The sequence below is a fragment of the Mobula birostris genome, chromosome 8 (assembly GCF_030028105.1).
Source record: "Mobula birostris isolate sMobBir1 chromosome 8, sMobBir1.hap1, whole genome shotgun sequence".
NCBI lineage: Eukaryota > Metazoa > Chordata > Chondrichthyes > Myliobatiformes > Myliobatidae > Mobula > Mobula birostris.
In genome coordinates this window covers 156,770,449-156,797,208 of record NC_092377.1, presented here as the reverse complement: position 1 = coordinate 156,797,208, position 26,760 = coordinate 156,770,449, and the positions used below count along the sequence as shown (strand labels likewise).

Here is a 26,760-nt window from a genome sequence, read left to right as displayed (position 1 = left end):
AAGAATGTAGAAACAGCATAAGCATTCTGTTTAGATGCTTAATGGCTTGGTATGGCAACTGCTCTGCATGTGACTACAGGAAATTGCAGAGAGTTGTGGACACAGCTCAGCACGTCACGGAAACCTCCGGCCCTCCCCTCCATGGTCTCTGTGTGCATGTCTCGCTGCTTCAGTAAAGCAGCCAACATAATCCAAGACCCCACCCATCCTGTACGTTCTCTCTTCTCCCCTTCCCAAAGTTCAAAGTACATTTATTATCTAAATATTTGTACTATATACAACCTTGAGATTTATCTCCTTACAGGCAGCCACAGAACAAAGAAACCCATTAAAACGAAAGACCATTATGCACTCAAAGTGCAAAAAAAAAAAGCAAATCATGCAAACAGAAAAGTAAGCAAATAGCATTAAGAAATTAAGTTCACGAAAGTGAGTTCACAGCTACGAAGCCAGTCACAGCTGATCCAGGAGCCCTTTAGTTGCAGGCCACATTCTCATTTCAGTGCATAGATGAGTAGAGCTTGCCAGGCAGGGAGCTGAACACTGGCTGGTTCCAACACCCTGACTTTTTCAATTTGGTCTGGCCAAACAGTTCCTCGCTCTTGGTCCTGACCCTACTGCTTTGAATCGCTCTCGGGCCTGGGCCTGCCTCATCGATTAAGCCCGCACCCGTTCCAGCAATGGCCAGACATTGGCTTGTTTCCCCGCTCTCGGGCGCGAGCCCTGCTGCCGCCATTCAGCCTGTCGGTGCTGCGGCACACCCATCCTGCACCTTCCAGACATCAGTTCACACCGCAAAACTGCCGGGTCGTGCAGCCGTTTCGAAAGTTTAACTCCGAATGGGAAGTTGCAGGCTATTGATGGGAGTGATCAACAGGCAGAAATGCAGAAGCCTGAAAACAGGTACCACCTGACTCAAGGACAGCTTCTATCCCGCTGTTGTCAATGGATCTTTACAACCAGATGGACTCCTGACTTCACAATCTACCTTGTTATGATCTTGCATTTTATCATTTACATGCACTTCATTTGTTTTGGTGGCTTTTGCACTTTACTCTGCATTGTTGTTGTTCTGTCTGATTTGGACCATTGCACTGTGCAGTGATTTGATCTGCATAAACAGTATGCGAGACGAACTTCTCTCTGTACCTTGGTAATGTGACCATACCAAAGGTAGATTCTTGGTATCAAGATCCCATGGTCAATGTAGATGATCGAAGGGAAGGAATACAAACACCCTGACAAGGTATGACCCAGTACCTAGAGTAAACAGTAGCAATTCAGTGTACATGCAACCTTGTATTCCTATAGAACAGGGATTTCTTTAGCCATAGGGTGGTGAATCTGTGGACTTCATTGCCAGAGATGGGTGTGGAGGCCAACTAATTGGGTACATTGAAAATGGAGGTTGATAGGTTCTTGATTATTTATTTATCTAGCAATAGATTGTGGAGTCGGCCCTTCTGGCACAATAGTAACGGAGTCAGAGGTTATGCGGAGAAGGCAAGGGAATGGGGTTGAGAGTCATGATGAAATGGTGACGTAGACTCAATGGGCTGAATGGCCTAATTCTGCTCCTACATCTTGTAGGATCACCATTCATTGGTCTATCACTGCATCTGCCAAAGATAGTCATGCAGTTTATTGACTTGACTTCAGCCATCCAACAAAATCATCTCCTACTTTTCCCACTCCTTTTCACTAGGTGTGAACTCTTTCCTTATCTACATGGCTTACAAAGAACGCTACCAGCTCTCTGATACCCAGGTGAGATCACAGCATTAATGGCGCAGCCATTCTGGAAAGCATCGTACTGCTCCTCGGGTTCGGTGGCATCTCGTAATTGGCCTCCTTTGTGTTCTCACAGATGTACGAAGCTCTGAGTGCGATCCGTGACATGGGCGCCATTGCCCAAGTTCATGCTGAAAATGGTGACATTATTGCTGAGGTACGGCAGCTGGGGCGGGACAGGGGTGGGGGGAATGTCAGTGTGCGGTTATCTGAGGTGGAAGTGAGAAACTGCCATCTCCATTTTATAGTTCACTGGATTGATCAGATGGCAGTGGGCTTACATTGAGTGGCGATTTCATCTGGTCTGTGCTGAATAAGATTCCCATCTAAGATGGTACAATATGTCTGCGTTTTGGCCCACATGCCTCCAAACCTTTCCTATCCATGGACCTGTCCAAGTGTCTTTTAAATATTCTTAATATACCTGCCTCAGCTACTTCCTTCGGCAGCTTGTTTCATATCTGGACAGCCCTCTGGGTGGAAAAATTGCCCCTCGGGTTCCTATTAAATTTATCTGCATTCACGCTAAATTTATGCCTTCTGCTCCTTGATTTCCCCACTCCGGGGGGAGAAAGGCTGTGTGCATCCACCCTGAATGTCTTGGCACAGACTAGATGGGCTGAAGGGCCGATTTCTGTGCTGTACTATTCTATCTATGTCCTGCACAATTTTATACTCCTCCGAAAAATAAATACTACTTCTCCTACGTGCCAATGGATAAAGACCCAACCTGTTCAACCTCTCTACGTAAATTGGTTCATCAAGTCCTGGCAGCATCCTTGAGAACCCCCTCTGCATGTCAAATTTCCTGTAGCTGGGTGACAAAAACTGAACACGATATTCTAAATCTGGCCAAGGTCTTGTCCAACTGCACCATAACACCCCATGTTTGACGCCTTGACTGATGAAGGCCAGTACGCCGAACGCCTTCTTCACTACCCTGTCTACCTGTGGTGCCACTTTCAGAGAACTGTGTGCTTGTACTCTTGGGTTCCTTTGTTTAGCAACACTCCCCAGAACCCTACTGTTCACTGTGAAAGTCCTACCCTCATTTGTCTCCCTAAACTATAACACATTGCACTACTTTACTTACTGCCCATTATGCTGCTGGCATTTAGTGCAGCAGTGAATGTCCTCCATCTCTGTCTGTCCATACATTCACACACAGATATAGAAGGAATGAATGTTTGTTGCTGTTTCTGTAAGTTTTTTTTTTTGACCAGTCAGGATTGTTAACCCTGAGGTGGTGGACCGCTCTTAGTCTGGCCTCTACCCTTTGACCTGTTCATGGGTGACCCTTCCAAGAATCAAAGTACAAGGCCCTGACTCCAGCCAACATAGATATCTGGGTCATTGAGGCCCATAAGCCTCCAAACCCTACGACAAGAGACAACCCTCTTGGAGGACCTTGCACTAACCTGACTTAAATTTCATTTGCCATTTTTCAGCCCACTTTCCCAGGTGATCAAGATCCTCCTCTCAGTTCTGATAGCCAAGAGATGGTTGGTGGGGAAATATGAGATGTTCATATGTGTTGGCGCGTGGCCAAGTGGTTAAGGCGTTTGTCTAGTGATATGAAGGTCGCTAGTTCGAGCCTTGGCTGAGGCAGCGTGTTGTGTCCTTGAGCAAGACACTTAACCACACATTGCTGTGCGATGACACCAGTGCCAAGCTGCATGGGTCGTAATGCCCTTCCCTTGGACAACATCGGTGGCATGGAGAGGGTAGACTTGCAGCATGGGCAACTGCTGGTCTCCCATACAACCTTGCCCAGGCCTGCGCCCTGGAAACCTTCCAAGGTGCAAATCCATGGTCTCATGAGACTAACGGATGCCTATATATGATGAGAGGATCAAAGCTAGATCCTTCAGCTATTGGACTGATTGCTACTGATTTCCAATCCACCTCCACCGCCCTGCACCTCCGATTCTCAACTGGATCTGAATTCACAGCAGGAATTGATCCATAGGTTGGCTTTAACTTGGTGAACTTCAGAGGGCACTGAACACTTCCAGGCATTTATTCTGAAGAGTTTTCACAATGTCTCTGTAGAAGATGGGTGAACTTTACATGACTGAGTAGTCAATAGGAATATGAGGGAGAGTAGGGTTAGGGGAGTCAGCACCATGAACTTGCTGTGCCAATCTGCAGAAACTAAATTGATTTGGCTTGTCTACTTTCCTTCCCGACCTTTGATTTCCTCTTAGTGTCCCAAGATTTGATCTGTCACAAAGGCATAGAACATAGAAGCAGGACCTTTAGCTCACCAAGTCTACACTATCAACCATCCATTTCCACCTGTCCAACAATAATCTTATTTTCCCCACCTTCTCATTAACTACCTCCATATTGTGCAACTCACTTGCACCTCAGAAGCAATTTTCAGTGGCAAACTAACCTTTGAAATGTGAGAGGAATCTGGAGCATCCGGTAGAAATCCACATGGTCACAGGGGGGACGTGCAACCTCTACACCAGTGGCACCTGAGGTCAGGATTGAACCTGCATCATGGGTGCTGTGATGCTGAAACCCTATTAACCTTTGCCACTGTGATGCCTTTACTGTTTATTCATCTGCCTTGAATCTATTCCACGATTGAGCTACCCCTTGCCTTCTGCTCTTGTTAGGAAGAGGATCATTCAGATCCAGGAAGCAATCTGGTGAATGGTTGTTCACTTCTCTTTTCAGAGTCTATATTCTTCATTGGGTATGGAAAACTGAACTCTTCATTGCACCCGAGGTGTGGTGTTGTGATAGTCCAATGTAATTAATCCCAAGTCAGCTCCCTTTGTACAACGCTAACATTGTACTTGTATTCCTAGTTTGTTGCTCATGAACAGTTTGTGAGGGTCTGTTTTTCAGGTGCAGTCGTGTGGGTTTCCTGAGAGTTTACGGACCTGTATTTGTCCAAGGGTGTGAAAAGTATTCTATTATGCTCCTGACTGTAGTGCCTTTGGGGTGTCAGGACATGACTTTGTCACCAGAGGGTACCCAACGTTTGACCTGCCCTTGTAGCCAGTATGTTGATGTGCTGGCTCAGTTGAGGTTAATAACGATCCCATGGACATTTATGAATGCCTCCCATTTCCATCTGATGTAGAAAGAAGGCACTTGGCCCATTAAGTCTGTGCTGTCTCAGAGAAGTCCCATCCTTCTCCCTCCTGTACTTTGTTTCCCTGTGACCTGTTGTCCCTTATGTGCCCATAAACTTCACCCAATTCTCCTGCAACTCCTCCACACTAGGGACAATTTACAACTTCCCGTCTACCTACCAGTGCATCTTTGGGATGTGGGGAAACCCATGAGGTCACGGAGAGGACCAATAATCTCGTTGCAACAACTGAGGTTGGGATCAAACACAGGGTCGCTGGTGCAGTGCAGCGGCAGCTGTGACTCTGGTGCCATCTGCTGTGTGCCAACAACAGATGTCAAGTGGGAGGCAGTTGGTGCCTGGTATGTGGCCACTTATAGATAGATACTTTATTGAACCCAAAGGAAATTACAGTGTCACAGTAGGATTACAAGCGCACAGATATAAATATTAGAAGAGAAGTAGAAAGAATAAAAAAATAAGTTACCACAAACAGCCTGACAGGAGGGGGTCACCACGTCCCTGGCTATAAGTTGACTCATTCTAGAGCCTAATGGCTGAGGATAAGAATGAACTCATTTTGGTCTCTTTGGAGCAGCGCAGTTGTCTTATCAGCCCATGTCTGAATGTAGTGTAGGTCTTTCTGCATGCAGGTATGGGCTGCTTTATTGCTGACGAGCTGTCACTGGAATTGAATATTACGCACTCATCAAATGTCATTTTCCACTCCTCCTCTCCCAGCTTCTGATCTTGTAATGGACAGAAGGGCAATGGCGAAGGAGCTCAAGATGACTGGGCCTAGGACAGTTCCTGAAAAGCTCCAGCAGGGGTGTCTTTGGAGAGAAAAGGAACAATTACAGACAAAGTTTATTTTTCACAAGTACATAGGAAGATACCGTGAAATGCGTCACTGGCATCAATGACCAGCACAGTCTGAGGATGAGCTGGGGGCAGGCCGCAAGTGTCGCCACGCTATTGGCGCCAACATAGCGTGCCCACAATTTCCTAACGCACACGTCTTTGGGAGGTGGGAGGCAACTGCAGCACCCATAGGAGAGAATGAACAAATTCCTTACAGACAGGTGGGAAATGAACCTTAACATGAGGAAATCTGCAGATGCTGGAATTTCAAGCAACACACACATCAAAGTTGCTGGTGAATGCAGCAGGCCAGGCAGCATCTCTAGGAAGAGGTACAGTCGACGTTTCGGGCCGAGACGTCCTGACGAGGGGTCTTGGCCCGAAACGTCGGCTGTACCTCTTCCTAGAGATGCTGCCTGGCCTGCTGCGTTCACTTGCAACTTTTGTGGGAAATGAACTTTGATCGGCAAGCACTGGCACTGCAAAGCCTTACACTAGCCGCTACACTACCATGTCGCCCTGTGCAGACAGCTGAGGTTTTGGGCTCAGATCGTTCATCTAGACCGGAGTTCACCAGTCAGGTGAAGGATGTTGCCCCTGAAGTGCCTAATGACCATTTCCCACTTGCCCCTCCCACCCCACCCCGGTACACACTCTCGATGCCTGACCCACTGAGTTCCTCCTGCAGCTTGCTTTCTGCCGTCAGATTTCAGTATCCGCTGTCCTTTCTTCTCCAGCAGTCCTAACAATATTGCAAGCCTTGCATTGACTGTACCTTAACCCCTGTGCTCCCTATTCCAGGAACAGCAGAGGATTCTTGCTCTGGGTATCACCGGACCCGAAGGCCATGTGCTAAGCCGACCAGAAGAGGTAAGAGTTTATATCATCGGAGAAGCATGCAGTGTTGAAATGGGCTTGTCAGTCCACTGGGTCTCGCCAACCCTCAAAGTCCCATTTACACTATTCTTAATTTAATTCCCCCACCTTTCAAGAGAATTTATTGTCATTCTTGATTACACGTGTGTAAAGGAGAACAAAATAATTGTTACGCCGGATCTGATACAGCATAAAGAAAACTATAATAAAAAAAGCACTAAATATAAAAGCAATCCTATAAAATTTAATGTACAAGTAACTTTAGAGTGTGGCCATATATATATAAAATTAGCTTATGTACGTGGATACTCTCTACTGCCTGTTAAGCCCGTTAGGGCAGCAATGAAAGTCCTCTATTTCTGGCAGTGTTCAGAACTTCCTTCGTCGTGTCTGTAGCTCAGTTTTCACTACTGTCAGTTGTGCAAGTTCCAGGTGGAGACTCAGGAATACCGTCACACTCTGATGTAGAAGGATTCTTCATTGCTGTTTCCATAACAGTTTTGTTTTACCAGTCAGGGTCGTTAGCCCTGAGCTGAACCCCTGAACCTGGAGGACCGGTGGACCACGCTTAGTCTGGCCTCTACCCTTTGACCTGTTTGGCATGGGTGACTCTACCAAGAGCCGAAGCATAAAGCCCCGACTCCAGCCAGCATAGCTCTCCAGGTCATTGAGGCATGCAAGCCTCCGAACCCATCAACATGGTTGTGGTCCTTCTGGAGGATATACATAGACGATATGTATATAAAGTGATAGCAGTTTCCACAGTTCCCTTCAGCATCTACTATTCACACGCACATTAGGGGACGATTTATATTGGCCAATATAATGTGCGAGAGAGAGTTCAGACTTTACAGAGATTGGAGGTGAGGGTTGGACTCAGTCCCTTGAGATTCACTACTGTGGATATATTACACAAAATGCTGGAAGAACTCAGCAGATCAGGCAGCATCTATGGAAATTAGTAAACAGTCAAAGTTTCGGGCTGAGGCCCTTTTTCAGGACTCTTGAGTCTCAGCCTGAAACGTCGACTGATTATTCATTTCTGTAGATGCTGCTTAACCTGCTGAGTTTCTCCAGCATTTTGTGCGTGTTGCTCTGGAAAGCACCTGCAGACTTTCTCTTGTTGTGGATATATCAGTTGTGTCACTATGTTGCCCAATTGGCTTTCTGAATTATTCATTGTATCTGAATATTATTATTCTATGTTTCCAGGTACTAGGATGATTGTACCGCCATATTCTGAATTTTCAACCCATTTGAAAGATAATTGCTATTTTCATTTGTCCTTTCAGAGTGGATAATCTTACATTTTCCCACATTGTACTTTAAAGATTCAAAGTACATTTATTATCAAAGTATGTATGTAGTGCACAGCCCTGTGATTTGTCTTCCGCAGATAGCCATGACACAAAGAAACACTAGGGTCAAACACCCAACACACACAAAAACGAGCAAATCGTGCAAATGGCAAAAAATGAGCGAATAACACACAGGATATTAAACAGCATACCGCATAGTCCTCGAAACATTCTAGGAATGTTCAGTGTAGTTCATTTCCATTCAATTTAGTGCTGTGTCGTCTGTTGACTGCACCTGATTAAAATTCTGCACAATAGCAATAAAAAAGAGCAGCAAGAAAGGCATATAACATGAATGGCAGAGACGTCTAAATAGGGGCCCAATCCACGAACCGTGCCAATCAAACCTTGCCCAAGACCTAAGGCTTTGCACCTTCCTCTGGCAGGCAGAAAGCAAGGGGGAGAGGGAGACCGGTCAAACGCAGGCAGACGGCTCTAATCACCTGCTTGCCTTCTGCTTCTGTCCTCGTTGTTGGAAATCTCGTTCAACACTTTAATCAACGAGAAATAGAGCTGATTGTGGGTTCATGCTCTGGCATTAGGCCACGCAGTCCGTTCTCTATCATGGTACATTGCCCTGGAGACAGCAAAAGTGCCAGATCACTCAGTAGGCCCAAAAACACATAACCAAAACGTATATTCATCAGTCCATCATCTTTCCCCTCACTTATCATATCCATATCCCTTTGCAGGCTGTTTAATTTCTCCTTAAATCTCGCAAGCAAAACTTTATGTGGCCTCGGTAAAGCAGCTAGCGTGTTCCGTTACCTTGCCCCACACAGCTTGGATGTTATCTCTTTATAACCCTCTCCCCTCCCCACCAAGTCGGGTGGAAGATATAAAATCCTGTGTCACCAGGTTCCAGGACAGCTTCTGTCCCACTGTTAGAAGACTGTTGGATGGTCCACTGGTACTGTAGGATGGATTCTTGACCTTGCCCACCTTAATGTCTACCTGCACTGCACTTTCTCAGTAGCTGTAACACTATACTCTGCATTCTAGTCTTGTACTACCTCAGTACACTGAGGTAGTGAAATTATCTCTATGGATGGCATGCAAAGACAAGTTTCTCCTTGTATCTATATGGCACGGTAGTGTAGTGGTTAGTGCAATGCTTCACCGTACTGGTGACCCATGATCAATTCCCGCCCACAACCTGTAAGGAGTTTGTACCTTCTTCCTGTGACTGCGTGGGTTTCCTCCGGGTGCTCAGGTTTCTACCCACAGTCCAAAGACATGCAGGTTGGTAGGTCATTGTAAGTTGTCCCATGATTAGGCTGTGATTAAACCGGGGGAATTGCTGGACAGCTCGAAGGGCTGGATGATCCTGCTTGCACTGTATCACTATAAATAAATAAAATGACAATAATAAACCAATTTACCAGTTTAATGATTATAAAGACTTGAGTCTCCAGCATTAGTTCCTGTGGTACCAGACCAGCTACTGAAAGTCAATCTGCAAGTAATCCATTGATCTTGACTGTTTGTCCACTCTCTTATCCCAGCCATTGTATTTTCTCTGACGTCAGTCTATCTGTGCAGCAATATCTAACGTGGCCTCTGATGCAATGCTTTCTGGAATTCTAAACGCACTCACTACATCTATTTGTTTCACTTTCAGTGTGGAGTCAGGTTGGGCAGGCCAGTCTAATGATGGACTGAGTGGTCTCCCTTGGTTATGGATGTTAGGACCATAAGACATTGGAGCAGAATTAGGCTATTCGGCCTAACACATCTGATCCACCTTTCCATTATTGCTGAATTGTTGTCCCTCTCAACCCATTCTCTTGACTTCTCCCCGTAACCTTTGACACACCTACTAATTAAGAAGCTATTAACCTACGCTTTAAATATACCCACTGACTTGGCCTCCAAGCTGTCTGTGACAATGAATTCCTCTGGTTAAAAAAATTCCTCCCATCCCTGTTCTAAAGGGACATCCTATTTTGAAGCTGAACCTCTGGTCCTAGACTCCTCCACTACAGGAAGCATCTTCTCCACATTCACTCTATCTAGGCCTTTCCACAATTGATAGGTTTCGACGAGATCTTCCTCCCCCCCCCCCCCCCCGCCAAACCTCCAAATTCATGGAAACTCTAGTGAGTACAGGCTCAGAAAATGGTGGCAACATGCTGTCATCAGGATGTTCTCTGTATCTCCACAGGTGGAGGCGGAAGCAGTGAATCGGGCCATCACTATTGCGAACCAAACTAACTGCCCGCTCTATGTGACCAAGGTAATGAGCAAGGCAGCAGCTGATATCATTGCCCAGGCTAGGAAGAAAGGTGAGTGGTTGAGCTAAATTCAGACCCAGTGTTTTTGAATCCCATCTTGAGAGCTTGTGAAATAGTGGTACAAATATTAAAACAGATTGATTGCAACCTTTTCTGTTTCTGACTCGGTAGACAATCTCTCCATGACCTCCTTCCTTTCCGCAACTGTGACACTGTCCCTAATTAGCAATGCCACTCCTCCACCTCTTCTACCTCCCTCCCTATCTCTTTAGAAACATTTAAACCAGGGGTTCCCAACCTTTTTGATGCCATGGACCCCTGCCATTAACTGAAGGGTCTGTGGACCCCAGATTGGGAACCCCTGATCTAAACCCTGGAACATTCAGCAGTTATGATTGTATAATTATGGTTCAAGTTTTTGTGTGACCATAGTGATGATAAGGACTAATTTTTTTTTTGAAAAGAATGAACAAATGAATGTACGCCTTGTTAATGCAGATATCCAATTGGCCAACTATGTGGCAGCAACTCAGTGCACCAAAGTATGCATTCATGGTCAAGAGGTTAAATTGTTGTTCAGACCAAACAACATGGAGAAGAAATATAATCAAAATGACTTTGACCGTGGAATGATTGTCGGTGCCAGATAGGGTGGTTTGAGTATTTCAGAAACTGCTGGTCTCCTGGGATTTTCACACACAACAGTCTCTGGCCTTTACAGAGGATGTGCAAAAAAAACAAAAAGCACCCAATAAGCGGCAGTTCTGTGGGCAGGCGGCCTTGTTTATGAGAGAGGTCAGGGGAGAATGGCCAGACTGCTTCAAGTTGACAGGAAGGCAATAGTAACTCAAATAACCATGCATTACAATAGAAGTGTGCAAAAGAGCATCTCTGAATGTGTGACGCACTGATCCTTGAAGTAGATGGGATACAGCACCAGGAGACAGAGGGATTTTTGAATTTTGGACATATACAGTTAGTGGTAACTTTGGTTACCTGTCTTCACATCTGAATATGTATTGTAGATTTAATTTGGAGTGTAGCTCTGAACAATGGGTTCCTAAAATCCGTGAATCCCAGACCACACAATGCTGATTAAAATTCATTTGGATGTCTGTGGTGTGGATGTGGATCGGGAGGTGTGAAGGTTGTATGTAGTTTCAAAGAAAGCATTGTCCATACACTGTAAATATGGAATTGTCCTTTGATGCTTGGCACATAATGAGCCCCACGTTGGGCCAGGAGACCTTTCAACTGGAATGGTCTCTATAAATGATTCCTGCTGTACCTTGTTTTGTCAAATACAGCAGTTCCTTGTATCTACTAGTGATTTTCTCTGGTGACTTCATTCACGCAACAACAAGGACCATGACCTTACCCTGAGTGACTACTTTGTTAGCTACAGGAGGTATCTAATAAAGTGGCCACTGAATGTACAGTATATGGCTGCCAAATATATAGATTTCTGAAGGGCATTCACTGACATTCCCAAGAATAGACTTTTAATAGTGCAACTAACGCTAAAGAAATTGAAAGTAAATTATTTGTCTCTGAAAATTTGTATGAGCTGCAGGATACGGAGAATACAGATACTAATTCTGAGCTCTAAGTAGCAGGAGGTGCTGCATTAAGGCTTTCTATGGAGATCTGTCTTGGGACTGTAGTTACAAATTTGCTAGTTGGTGTAATTGTTATCACGTGGATGGAAGTATAAAATTATAAAGAGATATTAATAGTTTCATTGTGAAAGAAAGAACCTTCCTGGTTCCCATGTGTCCTGGAAAAGAGACATGCAATTTCAAAGCAGCTGTTGTATCCCCTTCAGAATATTTCAAGTACTTATGACCAAGACAATACTGTTCCTCGTAATCAGAAACATCACCGGCATATGTTGTGAAATTTGTGAAATTTATAGCAGCTGTACAATGAAATACATTGTACCGAAAGAAGCTGTAGAGGGTTGTAAATCTAGTCAGCTCCATCTTGGGTACTGGCCTACAAATTACCCAGGACACCTTTAAGGAGCGGTGTCTCAGAAAGGCAGCGTCCATTATTAGGGACCTCCAGCACCCTTTTCTCACTGTTACATCGGGTAGGAGGTACAGAAGCCTGAAGGCACACACTCAGCGATTCAAGAACAGCTTCTTCCCCTCTGCCATCGGATTCCTAAATGGACATTGAACCCTTGGACACCACCTCACTTTTTAAAATATACAATATTTCTGTTTTTTTGCACGTTTTAAAAAATCTATTCAATATATGTATACTGTAATTGATTTATTATTATTTTTATTTTATTTACTATTATTATTATTTTTTCTTTTCTACATTATGTATTGCATTGAACTGCTGCTGCTAAGGTAACAAATTTCATGTCACATGCTGGCGATAGTAAACCTGATTCTGATAATAAATAGAGAGGGAAAAGTGAATGACAGATATATACATGTCTATTGAATAGTTAGGTTTAAGTAAGTATGGCAAAAAAAAGCAATAGAAACGTAGTGAGGTAGTGTTCAATGTCCATTTAGAAATCAGATGGTCGAGGGGAAGAAGCTGTTTCTGAATCCATGTGTGCCTCTGGCTTCTGTACCTCCTTCCTGATGATAACAATGAGAAGAGGGCATGTCCTGGGTGGTGGGGGTCCTTAACAATGGACACCACCTTCCTAAGGCACTGCTCTTTAAAGATGTCTTGGATACTATGGGGACCAGTACCCATCATGGAGCTGTCTAATTTTACAAGCTTCTGTAACTTTGATCTTGTGCAGTAGCCCCAGCCCCATACCAGAAGGTGATGCTGCCAATCAGAATGCTCTCTATGATACATTTGTAGTTTTCGAGTGTTTTAGTTGATAAACCAAATGACCTCAAACTCCTGAAATACCTCCAGAGCTAGAAACCATTGGTGGAAACAAGGTGCCATTCCAATATGTTGGTCTGTGGCTTCCTCTTGGGCCACAATGAGGCCACCCTCAGGGTGGAGGGGCAACACCTTATATTCCATCTGGGGAGCCTCCAACCTGATGGCATGAATATTGATTAGAGAAATCAGTATCGATATCAGAGAAATCAAACTGGAAAGAGATTCCAGTTAAACAAAAATATTCCGTCCCCCCTCCCTCTTCTATTCCTCACACTGGCCTCTTACCTCTTCTCACCTGCCTATCACCTCCCCTGGGTAGCCTCCAGAGGTCTACTCTGCTCTCCAATCAGATTCCTTCCTCTCCAGCCTTTACACTTCCTACCCACCTAGCTTCACCTATGATCTTCTAGCTATCCTCCTTCCCCTTTCCCCACCTTTTCATTCCGGCGTCTTACCTCCTCTGGTCCCGAAGAAGGGTCTCAGCCTGAAAAGTCATCTGTTCATTCATTTCTATAGATGCTGCCTGACTTGCTGAGTTCCTCCAGCATTTTGTGTGTGTTGCACTGTTCGAAAAGTACAGGTTGTTTTTATACTATTTAACTATATGATTGTGCAGAGTTATGACTGTGATTGGCCCTCATTGTTTCTATTCAGTGCTGGTATTAGGAAGTTGGAAAAACAACTCTTCAATATCCATCTTTGGCATCAAATCACTGGGCCTCGTTCCATGCAGGTTGACCTTTAATCCAGCAGGTAGTACACTCAGAACTGACAAGTTCTGGTTCAGTTCTACCTCCAGAAACTCGAGCACAGAAATCTAGACGGACTCTCCTTCTCCATTATACTACTGAGAGCATTGTTGGACAAGATTAGGTCTTGAACCAGGGGTATTTTCTGAGTTCGGTGGACTTGAAGGATCCCACCGGCCCATCTTGGATAAGATTGGGGTTGTTCTACCTATTAATCCGACTAGTATCACTGAGAACAGATCATGTGGTCATCAGTAGATTACTTCTCGTGGGAGCTTGTTGTGTATAAATTGGTGGGCTTCTTGTGCTGGAGAAAACTCTTATCTTCAGTGGGCTGTAAAGATGCCACTCTGGAGCCATGTCGACAGCTCTAGTAACAATAAACATCTAAAGGTGGCAGGAATTCAATCCCAGCAGTGTCTTGCCAGACTGGATAGAGCTGGCAGTAGTAGATAGTTGGGTTATGGAACTGAGGTGTTTGAGAGGGAGGTGATCGTGCACTGTTTCCCTTGTCTATCTTGCTTGTACTCCCCACTGAAGATTGTACATGGTGTTGGATCCTTTGCGATCCAAAGGTTCTTCAGAATTCAAGAATCAGGCGTAAAACTTATTGTTAGAGATTTTACTAAGTGCTACAATACAAAGAAGAGAACAACTACTGAAGAAAAATCAGTGTGGTTGTCGCATACTCAGACTAGATAACACAAACTCCATTGACAACAATTAACCTGTGATATAGCCAGATTCAAGTAGCATAAGAACTGCTACTGAAAACTAGAAAGATGCAGAAGCAACTGTACAGTACTGCTGGATAATTCACTGAACAATTACATGTGTATAGGTGATACTATATGTAACCCCCTCACCATGGTTCGTAACAAACTTGGCTTGTTAGTTAACTCTGCCTAACAGCAACGTGACTCAGTGTTGCATGGGTAACGGTGAGAAGGCCATCTTCAATAAGCAACACATGTCGAGGGTCGGTAGGATTTGGGTTCCGTCAAACAGGAAAGTTGGGATGTTCCGATGAGGGAGTGAAAATTGTGGTGAATGCTGCGTGAGTGCTGTCCCATGCAAAGTTACCATTTACCAGGAAATAACAGACCTCACACCAGCATAAAATTAATGTGGAATAGGGGGAAAAAAAAATAACAGGGCCCATTACAGCTGCACATGAACGATGGAGCTCATTTCTGGAGTAGTCGGGTGCTTTGCTGAACCCACGTTCTGCGTTCTCCCTTGAAGACCATCTCGAACAAACTGGCTCTTCCAGGAGTATTGGCACATCCTCCTTGGAACCATTTGTCTGCACAATGCACTTCTTATAACGTGGTCTCTCCTTCGGGTGGGATTCTGCAAGCGTCTTCCCTTGTGCTCCTCTCTGTGCCTTCTTCTCTTCCAACACCCCCCAACCATAGACCCAAAGCCAAACCACTGTCCTTCAGAAATTTGATCCTGCCCTGCTCTCTGGAATGTTCCATGGCATCCTACTGGACAGATTTTTACAGTACGTTACCAGTCAAGCCCAATTGGCTGACACAACATTCCTAGGCTAAGCAAACGGCTCCTTATTCCAACTGAAGCCAAAACACTAGTCTGTGAAGCTAAACTAACAGAACACAGTGCATATGCGGAAACGCTGCTAAAATAATGAAACTCCGCTGCCCAAGTCCAGGGAATATACACTCTGGTCCCAGCAAACCAGTGAGATTGAGTTGGCTGTCCCACCCCTTACCCTGGTTTGCGTGGATGCTGCGTAATTTGCTACACTGTTACAACTCAGTGTCAAGAAATAACAGACAGCACACTGTATACGATTAAAGGAATTATATTTATGAATGTTAACTAAAGGGTTAGTAAAGACAAGAAAGAAAAAAAATGAAAAGGGCCCATTATAATTAAACGGCCAAATGTGCACAAGTTTTACAACCTGGATAGATAGCTGCAGGAAAATTATTTACAGAGAAACAATGGGGGACAGGACTTCCAAGTTGAAAGAGTATTTATCATCACGGTATATATGAAGTTTATAACCCTGAGGTTCATCTCCCCCACAGACAGCCACGAAACAAGCACTATGGAACACATTCAAAGAAAAACATCAACTCCCTGTGCACAAAAACAAATTGTGCAAATGCCAACAGGAACATCACCCCTCCTACACGCACAAAAACAAAAAAGCAAATTGTGCTAATGGTAATTAGAAAGAGCGAAAACACATAATATAAAACACAAAATCAAAAGAGTCCATATTCTGTTCAGTTTAGTGTTCATTATCTGCAGGCCATCCTAATGTGAACTACAGTCCAATCCACAAACCACAGACCCAGAACTTCAGTATCATCCTCCAACAGCAACGAGGAGAGAGAGACCATTCGAACGCAGGGACCTTCCCTTGGGAGCTGTGAGCAAGAGTGAGAGAGAGACTGTCACAGGCAGACTCCTTCCTCCGGTATCAGCCAGCGAGAGGCTGATAGACTGTGCTGAACACTGGCTCACCTTCCACACTCACTGCGATGCTGTGATGTTTTCAATCTTCCTTGATGCTTTAGTCGGCAAGAAATGGAGTCAATCATGGGCTCGTGTCCTGTCTCTGGGCTTCTTGGCCTTGAGACTGCTCACCTCCCAGAACCTTCTCGGTGACAGCAAAGCACCAGATCGCGCAATTAGCCTGAAAACACATCATATACAGATTGTAGATCACAGGCACCAACAGTACCAGAACTACATTTGAACGAAATAGAAGATGTTAAAGAAGTGGAAGAAACAGCTTTGTGGACGGTTTGGAGGATGGTGCCGTAGGAGCATTGTTCTATGGCACCATCATCTTCCAGTCCTTTGAGTTGAATAGCCTTCTCTCTACACCTCTGTGCAATTTGAACAAAAGCTTAACTTTTATCAATTGCTTTTAAATTCACAATTGAGGAATTTTTCTCAAGGATCACCATGTACATTTACATGTATTAGGAATTTGCTGTAGTCTGTTGGTGCGACATGCAAAAAAAATTCAACATTTATAAAGTATTATATGAAAATAATTGTCTTTAGTCCAAATGAAGGGTCCAATCAATTAGTGCATTGAAAAAGTCCTGAATAATTGCCTGCTTTATTCTAATCAGGGAATCTCCCTCATGAAGCATCTGCTCCTGACATCACTGGATAGGTGAAACAGAGACTCAATGATCAGTGAAATTCTGTCCATTTAACTTGAGGTCTATCTGGATGAGCATTGGGATTGGAAAGCATAAAAGTTCATGGACCGGGTGCCAATAAATGGGGATTAATGATGGTTGACGTGGTGGGCCAAAGGTGTTTTGTGCTCTGTAACTCTGATTCAGTGATTCAAAGCCTTGATATAAGCATTGACATTTCCCAACAGGTACAGTTGTGTACGGAGAACCAATCACTGCGAGTTTAGGCACCGATGGATCCCATTATTGGAGCAAGAACTGGGCAAAGGCTGCTGCCTTCGTGACTTCCCCTCCTCTGAGCCCCGATCCGACCACCCCAGACTATTTGAACTCCTTGCTGTCCTGGTATGTTGTACTTTGAGCTTTAAACGTGTTAGGCTAACTATTTTTACAGCAGAAGTAAAGTAACCAGTTGAAACAATCTCCAATTAAGGTGTTCTAGGGGTTAAATTTTGGACTATCTTCACTCAACCATTTCTGTTGCAATGACAAATCAAAAACTGCGGTGTGGTGCTAAAATGGTTCTGTTATTGGTTGTTTTTTGGAGGGCTGGGCTATTAATATGCAGGTACTAGTTTCAATAGTTTACCCCTTTCTGCTCTACTTCCCACCCACACACCCCAACTCCACGTTGAATTTTAATTTGGGTAATTAAGTTTGGTGCATTGACTGTGGAACATAATATTTTGTTGTTAAAAAATCAATCTTGTTTATTAGTGATCCTTGTCTTGTTTGGCCTGTGTGACTCAAGAGCACAGCAATATAGCTGATTCTTCATGATTACTTTGCTCCTGAAGCCCATTAGTTGGTTACTTTGAGGGGTGGCAGCTCGCACTCCTGAGATCGTCTCCATTTGGACACTGGGTCGTCAGGTCATGGGACGATGTCCCAAGAGCTCCTGATGGAAGTTAAGACACTAAAAAAGAAAGGTATGTAGATAGGAAACCTTTATACAAAGGCTTATGGAGAAATGGTATTGATAAGGTAATATTGACAAAGGATGCACAGACTCAAATCCGGAAAGGCCAGTGTGATGAGACATTTTTCATTGATTGGACTGAGAATTTGGAATGGCATTTTGGGGGTGGATGTGGAAAGGTGCTGGGTACTCACTAAGTTCCAAGAGATTCTGCAGATCCTGGATATCCTGAGCAATGCACACAAAGTACTGGAGGAACTCAGCATCTATGGGGCAAAATAAACAGTTGAAGTTTCAGGTCAAGAGTCTTCATCAAGACTGGTGAAGGGTCTCCATCTGAAGCGTTGACGAGACCCTTCACCAGTCCTCATTGAGAGTTTCAACCTGAAACATTAACTGTTTATTCCTCTCCATAGTTGCTACCTGACTTGCTGAGTTCCTCCAGCATTCTGTGTGTGTTGACCAGTAAGGTCCCAGTTAGTACATGAATGATTTTGGAGGAGGGAATGATGCTGTCCAAGAGTAACATTGGGGGTTTGTGGAGGTTGGGTTTTGGAGTGGTGATGCATTTGCTTATTCCTCCAGCTCTTGCAGTAGAACTCGCAGACCTGTGACTGTGAATTGGTTCCTAATTCACTTTGTCACTCACTGGCTCAAGGTCAGCAAGTCTACAGGGACGCTTCCCTCTGCCCTTTCAGTTCACAACAACCCAGGCATTGCTGGACCATCTGTCCTTTCTGATAAGTTGGTCGAGCCGGTTTACTGAACTTTAAATGATTACATTGAGAGAGATTTGAGATTATTGACAGAACAATTGGTCTAGAACTCTTTCCTGAAGCCTCAGGTTAACATATAAAGTGTGTTTGTTGTCTCTGGGCCTGTCCTTGCTGTAGTTTAGAAGAATGAGGGAGGATCTCAGTGAAACCTATTGAATATTGAAAGGCTGAGATAGAATGGACGTGGAGAGGATGTTTCCGATAGTGGGGGAGTCTAGGACCAGAGGACTCAGCCTCAGAATTGAGGGATGCCCATTTAGAATGGAGATGAGGAAAAGCTTCCTTAGTCGGAGGTTGGTGAATCTATGGAATTCATTGTCACAGACTTCTGCAGGCCAAGTCATTGGGTATGTTTAAGGCGGAGGTTGATGTTTTTCATTACTCAGGGCGTTAAATATTATGGGGAGAAGGCAGAAGAATGGGGTCGAGAGAGATAATAAGTCACCTGTGATGGAGTGGTGGAGCAGATTTGATGGGCTGAATGGCCTAATTATGCTCCAATGTCTTATGGAGCCAAGGGGCACAAATCTCTGGACAGGAGTGTCATTGGGTTGTGATGAGGAGCAACTTTGGCACACAGGAGTGTGAATGTTTGCACTTTCCTAGCCTTGATCTTCTGCTGTTGAATTTACTCATGTGTGAGGTTGATGGGCTGTTGGGATCAATGGATCTGGGAATTGGTGAAGAGATGGACGAAGTATGGGATCGGCCATGCCCTTGGCGGAGCAGGTGGGATACTCAAGCTCCTGGACCTGCCCCTCCATGCCCTCAATAGAGAGTGTGCCAATTTTTCAAGGTCCAAATTTATTACCAAAGTACAAACATGTAACCATTTACTACCCTGAGGTTTCTTTTCTTGCAGGCAAATTCAATAAATCTATAATAGAATAACAACCATAATAGAATCGAAGAAGGACTGCACCAACGTGGGTATTCAACCAGTGTGCAAAAGACAACAAACTGTGCAAATACAAAAATAAAGAACAAATAATAATAAATAAGTAAGCAATAATTATAAAGGGTGGGCACGTGGCCGGGTGGTTAAGGCATTGGACTAGTGACCTGAAAGTCGTGAGTTCGAGCCCAGCCGAGGAAACGTGCTGTGTCCTTGAGCAAGGCACTTAATCACACATTGCTCTGCGACGGCACTGGTGCCAAGCTGTATGGGTCCTAATGCCCTTCCCTTGGACAACATCGGTGTCGTGGAGAGGGGAGACTTGCAGCATGGGCAACTGCTGGTCTTCCATACAACCTTGCCCAGGCCTGCGCCCTGGAGAGTGAAGACTTTCCAGGCGCAGATCCATGGCCTCACAAGACTAACGGATGCCTTTTTTTTAAATTATAAAGGACATGAGATGATGAGTTCCTGAAAATGAGTCCATAGGTTGTGGGAACATTTCAATGATGGGGCAAGTGAGTGTCAGCATGTGCAATGTGACTCCTCCCCCCACTGAGTCTTGTCACTCCTTTCTCCAGTGGCGATCTGCAGGTTACCGGCAGTGCTCACTGCACCTTCAACACCTCCCAGAAGGCTGTCGGGAAGGATGACTTCACCATGATTCCGGAAGGCACCAATGGGATCGAGGAGCGGATGTCCATCGTGTGGGACAAGGCTGTGGTGAGTGCCCAGAGGCATCACAGAACTTTGAAGTGTTGGGGAGGATCCTGAGAGAAGGTGGGGTGCGGTCATGAGGATGGCCGTCAAAGGAATGAATGCAGGAATTATAGGGATCCCTACATTGAAAGGGAGCTTCTAATGCGGACGTCAATGAGACGACTGGCAGGCTTGGAACAGCCGTGCATAGAAGGTCAGGATATTGGGGATGACTCTGGAAGGGTGAAATGCTTGTGCAAAAGCTTTTGTAGGAAAAGACACTGGGAATTGGAAGATGGAGTCAGTACTGATGTCCCAGTCAGCAGTGGGGCAGTAATGCAGTCTGAAGATGGTTATCCATAGTGCAAGTCAATTGGGTCCATACCAAAGTACATGGCTCCTGCAGTCAGTGTTCTTACCATCAACTCTCTTTGTCATTTTGGAGAACAGGGAACATTTGTTGCTAGCCAGGATGAAAAATTACAGAAGGCAAAGAACAGTAGAAGTCTCCTTATACCAAACTGCTGCCTGGTGTGGTGTCTCTCATGTGCACTGCGATAGGGAGTGGTACCTGCAGTACTGGTAGTTTCCTTGATTGAAGCCAGTATCATGTGCATTAAATTGTGCTTGCAGAAAGTAAAATGTTGGTGGTTTGAATATTAATCGATGTGGACAAGTTACATTAGTGATGGGGCAGAACATCAGTATGTTGATATTTAGAACTAGAGATCATGGGTTAAGGGTGAACGGTGAAATATTTAAGAGGAACCTGAGGGGGACCTTCTTCACTCAGACTGTGGAACGAGCTGCCAATGGAAGTGGTGGTCTGTTTGCAACATTTAAGAGAAAATTGGATAAGTATGTGGATGGAAGGGTTATGGAAAGCTATGGTCCAGGTGCAGATTGATGGGACTAATGAATCATAGTTTGGCACAGACTAGATCGGGTTCCCAACCTGGGGTCCGAGGGCCCCGTGCTTAATGGTATTGGTCCATGGCATGAAGAAGATTGGGAACCCCTGGGCTAGGTGTTTCTGTGCTGTAGTATTCCATCACTCTGTCAGTATAGACTAGTTGGTTCAATTTCCTGTTTCTGGGCTGTAATTGCTTCATGTTTGAACGTAATGCTGCCTGCAGATAGTGAATGACACAGCACTAGATTGAACTGAACTGTGCTGAATTGAATATCCTTGGACTCTTTTGATTTTGTGTTCTTATATTCTGTGTTTGTTGCCGTTTGTGTGATTTGTTTCTTTTTTTGCGCATGGAGGTGTTTGATGTTTTTCTTTGAATGGATTTCATGGGTTTCTTTGTTTCGTGGCTGTCCGAGGGGAAAACAAATCTCGGTTGTATACTGCATACATACTTTGATAATAAATGTATTTTGAATCTTTGGATTGTTGGGAATATTATGCATTGAGTCTAGTATGATTTTTCTCTGGGATATATCTGCACACAGGATCAGTGATCCTTGTGGTTACTATGATCAAAGAATTATTATATGTGAGAGAAGGCGCTCAGGTGGGAGAACCCTTTATCATGTGCATCCCTAGTGCGATACAGTGTGTATTAATTGGGCATGTTGTAAAGTGGTAGCTGTAAGGCTATGCCAGCGAACTTCTCATCATATCCACACAGATGAGTTGACAACCGCTCTCAAAACCCTGAACTTTTTAATCCGTCTGGGGTTGACTTGTTAAACCCAAGCTTCATTTAGAGCGTATTTTAGGCTAACGGTATGGGAAATATCATGTTGGCTGGTCCAGCGGCCAAGGTTCGGGATTTGGTACCTGAAATGTTGTTGTAGAATTAGCATAGCTCTACCTGATGTTCACTTTGTGACTGCTTCATACTACCATCAGGAAGGAGGTACACAATTCAGGGACAGCTTCTTCCCCTCTGCCATTTGATTTCTGAATGGATATTGAACCTATGAACACTACCTCACTACGACTTTCTATTTTAAATATGTACCGTAAAGAGAGGAGTGTCTGAGCTGAGAAACTGTGGCTGCTGAAGACAACTGTAGTGTTGCTATCAAAGGAGCTGATTTGAATTCAGATTATTGTCATGTATAGTAGAGTGCATTGAAATTCCTTGCTCTTGTGAGGCTTTCATAGTAAACATGGTAGTAGCAAATACAACAATAAATAGAGCAACAAGTACAAAACTTAACAGCAGTGTGGATATCACCATCACCATCACCACCATCACCATCATCATCACCACCATCACCATCATCACCACTACCATCACCATCACCATCATCACTACCACAACCATCACTACCACCATTATCACCAGCATCACCACCACCATCATCGTCGTCACCACCACCATCAATGTCACCATCATCACCAATATCACCATTATTATCCTCATTATGTGTCGTGTGGTATGACGTGGATGATCATGGTATTTCATTGACCATGATTGTTCTTGGCAAATTTTTCCGCAGAAGTGGTTTGCCGTTGCCTTCTTCTGGGCAGTGTCTTTACAAGATGGGTGACCCTGGCCATTATAAATACTCTTCAGTGATTGTCTGGTTGGCATCAGTGGTTGCATAACCAGGACTTGTGATATGCACCGACTGCTCATACGACCATCCACCACCTGCTCCCATGGCTTCATGTGACCTTGGTTTGAGGGGGGAGGTGTTGGAGGTGATGGTGGGCTAAGCAGGTACTACATACATTCCCAGGATCATTCAAGGGTGAGCTGCGGGCTAGTGGAGGGAAGGAGCACCTTACAACTCCACCACCCCGCCACTCAGGTGCTGAATATAGCAGTGCAGAAAGAAATGCTGAACTGACAGTTATGGCAGAGGCAGGCATTTATCCTGTTGTTACTTGTGGGTGGAGATGATTGCACAGGCTGCATATTGTATATCATTCCCAAAATCTAGTCAATAAAACCAAAATTGGGAAGTGGTGAGCAATGCAGAACCACTACTTAGTGTGTCTGATGTCAGCAAATCAGTGGTAGTTGAAATAGAGTGTAAGGTCAGACACATTGGTAGAAGGAATATAGACACAGACTATTTTCTAAATCAGGAGTGAATTCAGAAATCAGAAGAGCAGAGGGACTTTGGAGCCCTGGTGCTGAATTCCCTAAGGGTTAACTTGCAGGTTGATTCAGTAGTAAGGGAGGTAAATGCAATGTTAAAATTCAAAGTAAATTTTATTGCCAAAGTTATATATATATATATATATATATATGTCACCATATACAACCTTGAGATTCCATTTTCTTGTGGGCATACTCAGCAAATCTATAGAATGTAACTATAACAGAATCAATGTTAGCATCCATTTCAAGAGGTCTAGGATAGAAAGAGCAAAGATGTAATGCTGAGACTTAAGGCATTTTTCAGACTGCACCTAGAGTATTGTGAGCAGTTTTGGACCTCGTTTCCAAGAAAGATTGTGCTGGCATTGGAGAGGATCCAGAGAAAGTTCACAAGATTGATACTGGGAATGAAAGAGTTGATGTATGGAGAACATTTGATAGCTCTGGGTCTGTACTTGCTAGAGTGTAGACGAAGAGGGGGCCGGGGATGTCATTGAAACCTGCCGAACATTGAAAGGCCTGGATAGAATTGACATGGAGAGGATATTTCCTTTGGTCAGGGAGTCTACAACCAGAGAGCACAGTCAATAGAAGGATGTCCCTTCAGAACAGAGGTGAGGAAGAACTTCTTTACCCAGAGACCATAAGACACAGGAGCAGAATTAGGTCCTAGCTGCCATTCAATCCTGTCTGAATTATTAACCATCACAATCCCATTCTTCTGCCTTCTCCCTGCAACTTTAACACCCTTACTAATCAAGAACCTATCAACCTTCGCTTTAAATATACCCAATGACTTGGGCCTCCATAGCCATCTGTGCCAGTGAATTTCACTATCTGTCTAAAAAAAAATCCTCCTCATCTATGTTCTAAAGGAACATCCTTCTATTCTGAGGCTGAACCTGGATTCCCCACTACAGGAAACATCTTCTCCATGTCCATTCTATCTAGGTCTTTAAATATCTGAGGGGTTTCAATGAGGGCACCATCGTAGCACAGCAGTTGGCACAACACTGTTACAGCTCAGGGCATCTGAGTTAAGGGTTTGTACAATCTCTCCGTGACTGCGTGGGATTCCTCTGGGTGTTCCAGTTTCCTCCCACAGTCCAAAGAGATACCAGTTTGATTATTAGATTATGAGGACACGCAGTCCTCTTTTATTGTCATTTAGTAATGCATGCATTAAGAAATGATACAATATTCCTCCGGTGTGATATCACAGAAACACAGGACAGACCAAGACTGAAAAACTAACAAACACCACATAATTATAACATATAGTTACAACGGTGCAACAATACCATAACTTGATGAAGAACAGGCCATGGCACAGTAAAAAAAAGTTCAAAGTCTCTCAAAAGTCCCACATCTCATGCAGACGGGAGAAGGAAGAAAACTCTCCCTGCCATGCCCGACCACAGTCTGACTCTGAGTCATCCGAAAACTTAGAGCCTCCGATCAGCCCTCCGACACTGAGTACCGAGCGCCATCTCTGCCGAACGCTTCGACCCCAGCCTCGGTCACCAGTAGTAGGCAAAGCCGGGGATTTTGGGGCCTTCCCTACGGAAGATTCTCGATCGTCCAGTAACAGCGGCAGCGAACCGGCGTTTCAGAAATTTCTCCAGATGTTCCTCTGTGCTTTCACGTCTGTCACCATCAAATCAGAATTGTCCACGTCTGCTATTTAACAGAGACAATATCATTTCACCAGAGAGCTGCGTGCGCTGCGTCGCTCCGCCATCTTCTCCTCCCGCCTACAGGTCATTGTAAATTGTCCTGTGGTTAGGCTCGTGTTAGAGGTGGGTTGCTGGGCTGGAAGTGTCTGCATCTCCAACTACATCACATAAGGAGTGCAAAACTGCTTACAGTTCTCCAAGGGCAGTCTCATCGATGCTTTATAAAGCTTCAGCATTACATTTTTGCTTTTATATTCTAGTCCTCTCCAAGTGAATGGTAATGATGTATGTGACTTCCTTATCACCACCTTAGCCTGTGAACTTTAATATTGGTGAATCTGTGGAATTCATCACCACACTGGAGCTTGATCGGTTCTTGATTAGTAATGGTGTCTAAGCTTATGGGGAGAGGACAGGAGAATGGGATTGAGAAGGAAATATGATTGGATGGTGGAACAGACCTGATGGGACAAATGACTCATGTCTTATGGTCAAACCTGGGGTTGGAGGTCTGTACGATAAACTCCTGTCCCATCGTTTCGGCCCGCACTCAAAGAATGACTGGACTGTATTGATGACTTTGTGTTTTGATGTTTTTATATTTGTGTGTTGGGGGAGGAGGCATTTGATGTTTGCCTTTGAATGGGTTTGAACGGGTTCCATGGTGTTTCTTTGTTTTGAGGCTGTCTGTGGGAAGATGAATCTCAGGGTTGTATAATGCGTATGTACTTTGATAATAAATGTACTTTAAATCTTTGAATCTTGAATCTCTTGGCTCTTCATTTCCAGTGACTGAGTCTGAGCTCCTTGACTGAGATGTTTTCTGTTTTGTTTTAAATACCCAGGTCTCTGGCAAAATGGATGAAAATCAATTTGTGGCCGTGACCAGCACCAATGCAGCCAAGGTTTTTAACCTGTACCCGAGGAAGGGCCGTATCGCTGTGGGTTCGGATGCAGACCTTGTCATCTGGGACCCTGACATGGTCAAGACAATCACTGCGAAGAATCATAACCTGGTGGGTTGTCCGGGTTCTGGCTGCAGTTCATGTGACATCACATGAGCAATGGGTCATGTGGTCTGTGAGCTTCTACACAAACCATTATGTTCACTGCTCATTTATACACGTACTGTACTCAAATACTGACCAGGACTTATGCTGGAGTTGCTCCATCTCCACTGCCAAAAGAACAAAGGAAATGGAACATCACCATACAGGAACAGGCTCTTTGGCCCACATGTCTGTGCTGAGCATGATGCCAATTTAAACCATGCCTTGCCTGTACCTGGTCGAAATCCCTGAATTCGCTACCTGTTTGAGTGTCTGTCTAAAAGCCCTTCATCGTATCTGTTTCTACCATCTAGCCGAATGAGGGGAGATTTGATAGAGGTATATAAAACTATCTTTGGTACAGAGGGTAAATACAAGCAGGCTTTTTTTCAACTGAGGTTGGGTGAGACTACAACTAGAAGTCATGGGTTAAGGGTGAGAGGTGAAATGATTAAGGGGAACCAGATTTGGGAGGGTGCAGTTCTACACTCAGAGTGATCAGAGTCTGGAAGAGGCTGCCTGTGGGAGTGGTGGTGGTTTGAATTCAACATTTAAGAGAGGTGTGGGGAAGTATATGGATGTGCGGGTAGTGGAGGGTTTTGGTCCAGGCACAGGTTGATGGAACTAGGCAGGATAATAATTTGGCACAGACTAGATGGGCA

General features: G+C 44.4%; 1 protein-coding gene across 1 annotated transcript in view; it reads left to right on the top strand.

The window, feature by feature from the left end:
- The window catches only part of LOC140202338 (dihydropyrimidinase-related protein 2), a 59,213-nt gene that overhangs the window by 24,024 nt on the left and 8,429 nt on the right, over positions 1–26,760 (top strand). The window contains exons 5-11 of the mRNA XM_072267249.1: positions 1,706–1,767; positions 1,868–1,948; positions 6,545–6,613; positions 10,142–10,262; positions 17,205–17,361; positions 20,188–20,329; positions 25,895–26,065. Coding sequence (XP_072123350.1) covers positions 1,706–1,767; positions 1,868–1,948; positions 6,545–6,613; positions 10,142–10,262; positions 17,205–17,361; positions 20,188–20,329; positions 25,895–26,065 — 803 coding nt within the window. The remainder of the gene's footprint in view (positions 1–1,705; positions 1,768–1,867; positions 1,949–6,544; positions 6,614–10,141; positions 10,263–17,204; positions 17,362–20,187; positions 20,330–25,894; positions 26,066–26,760) is intronic.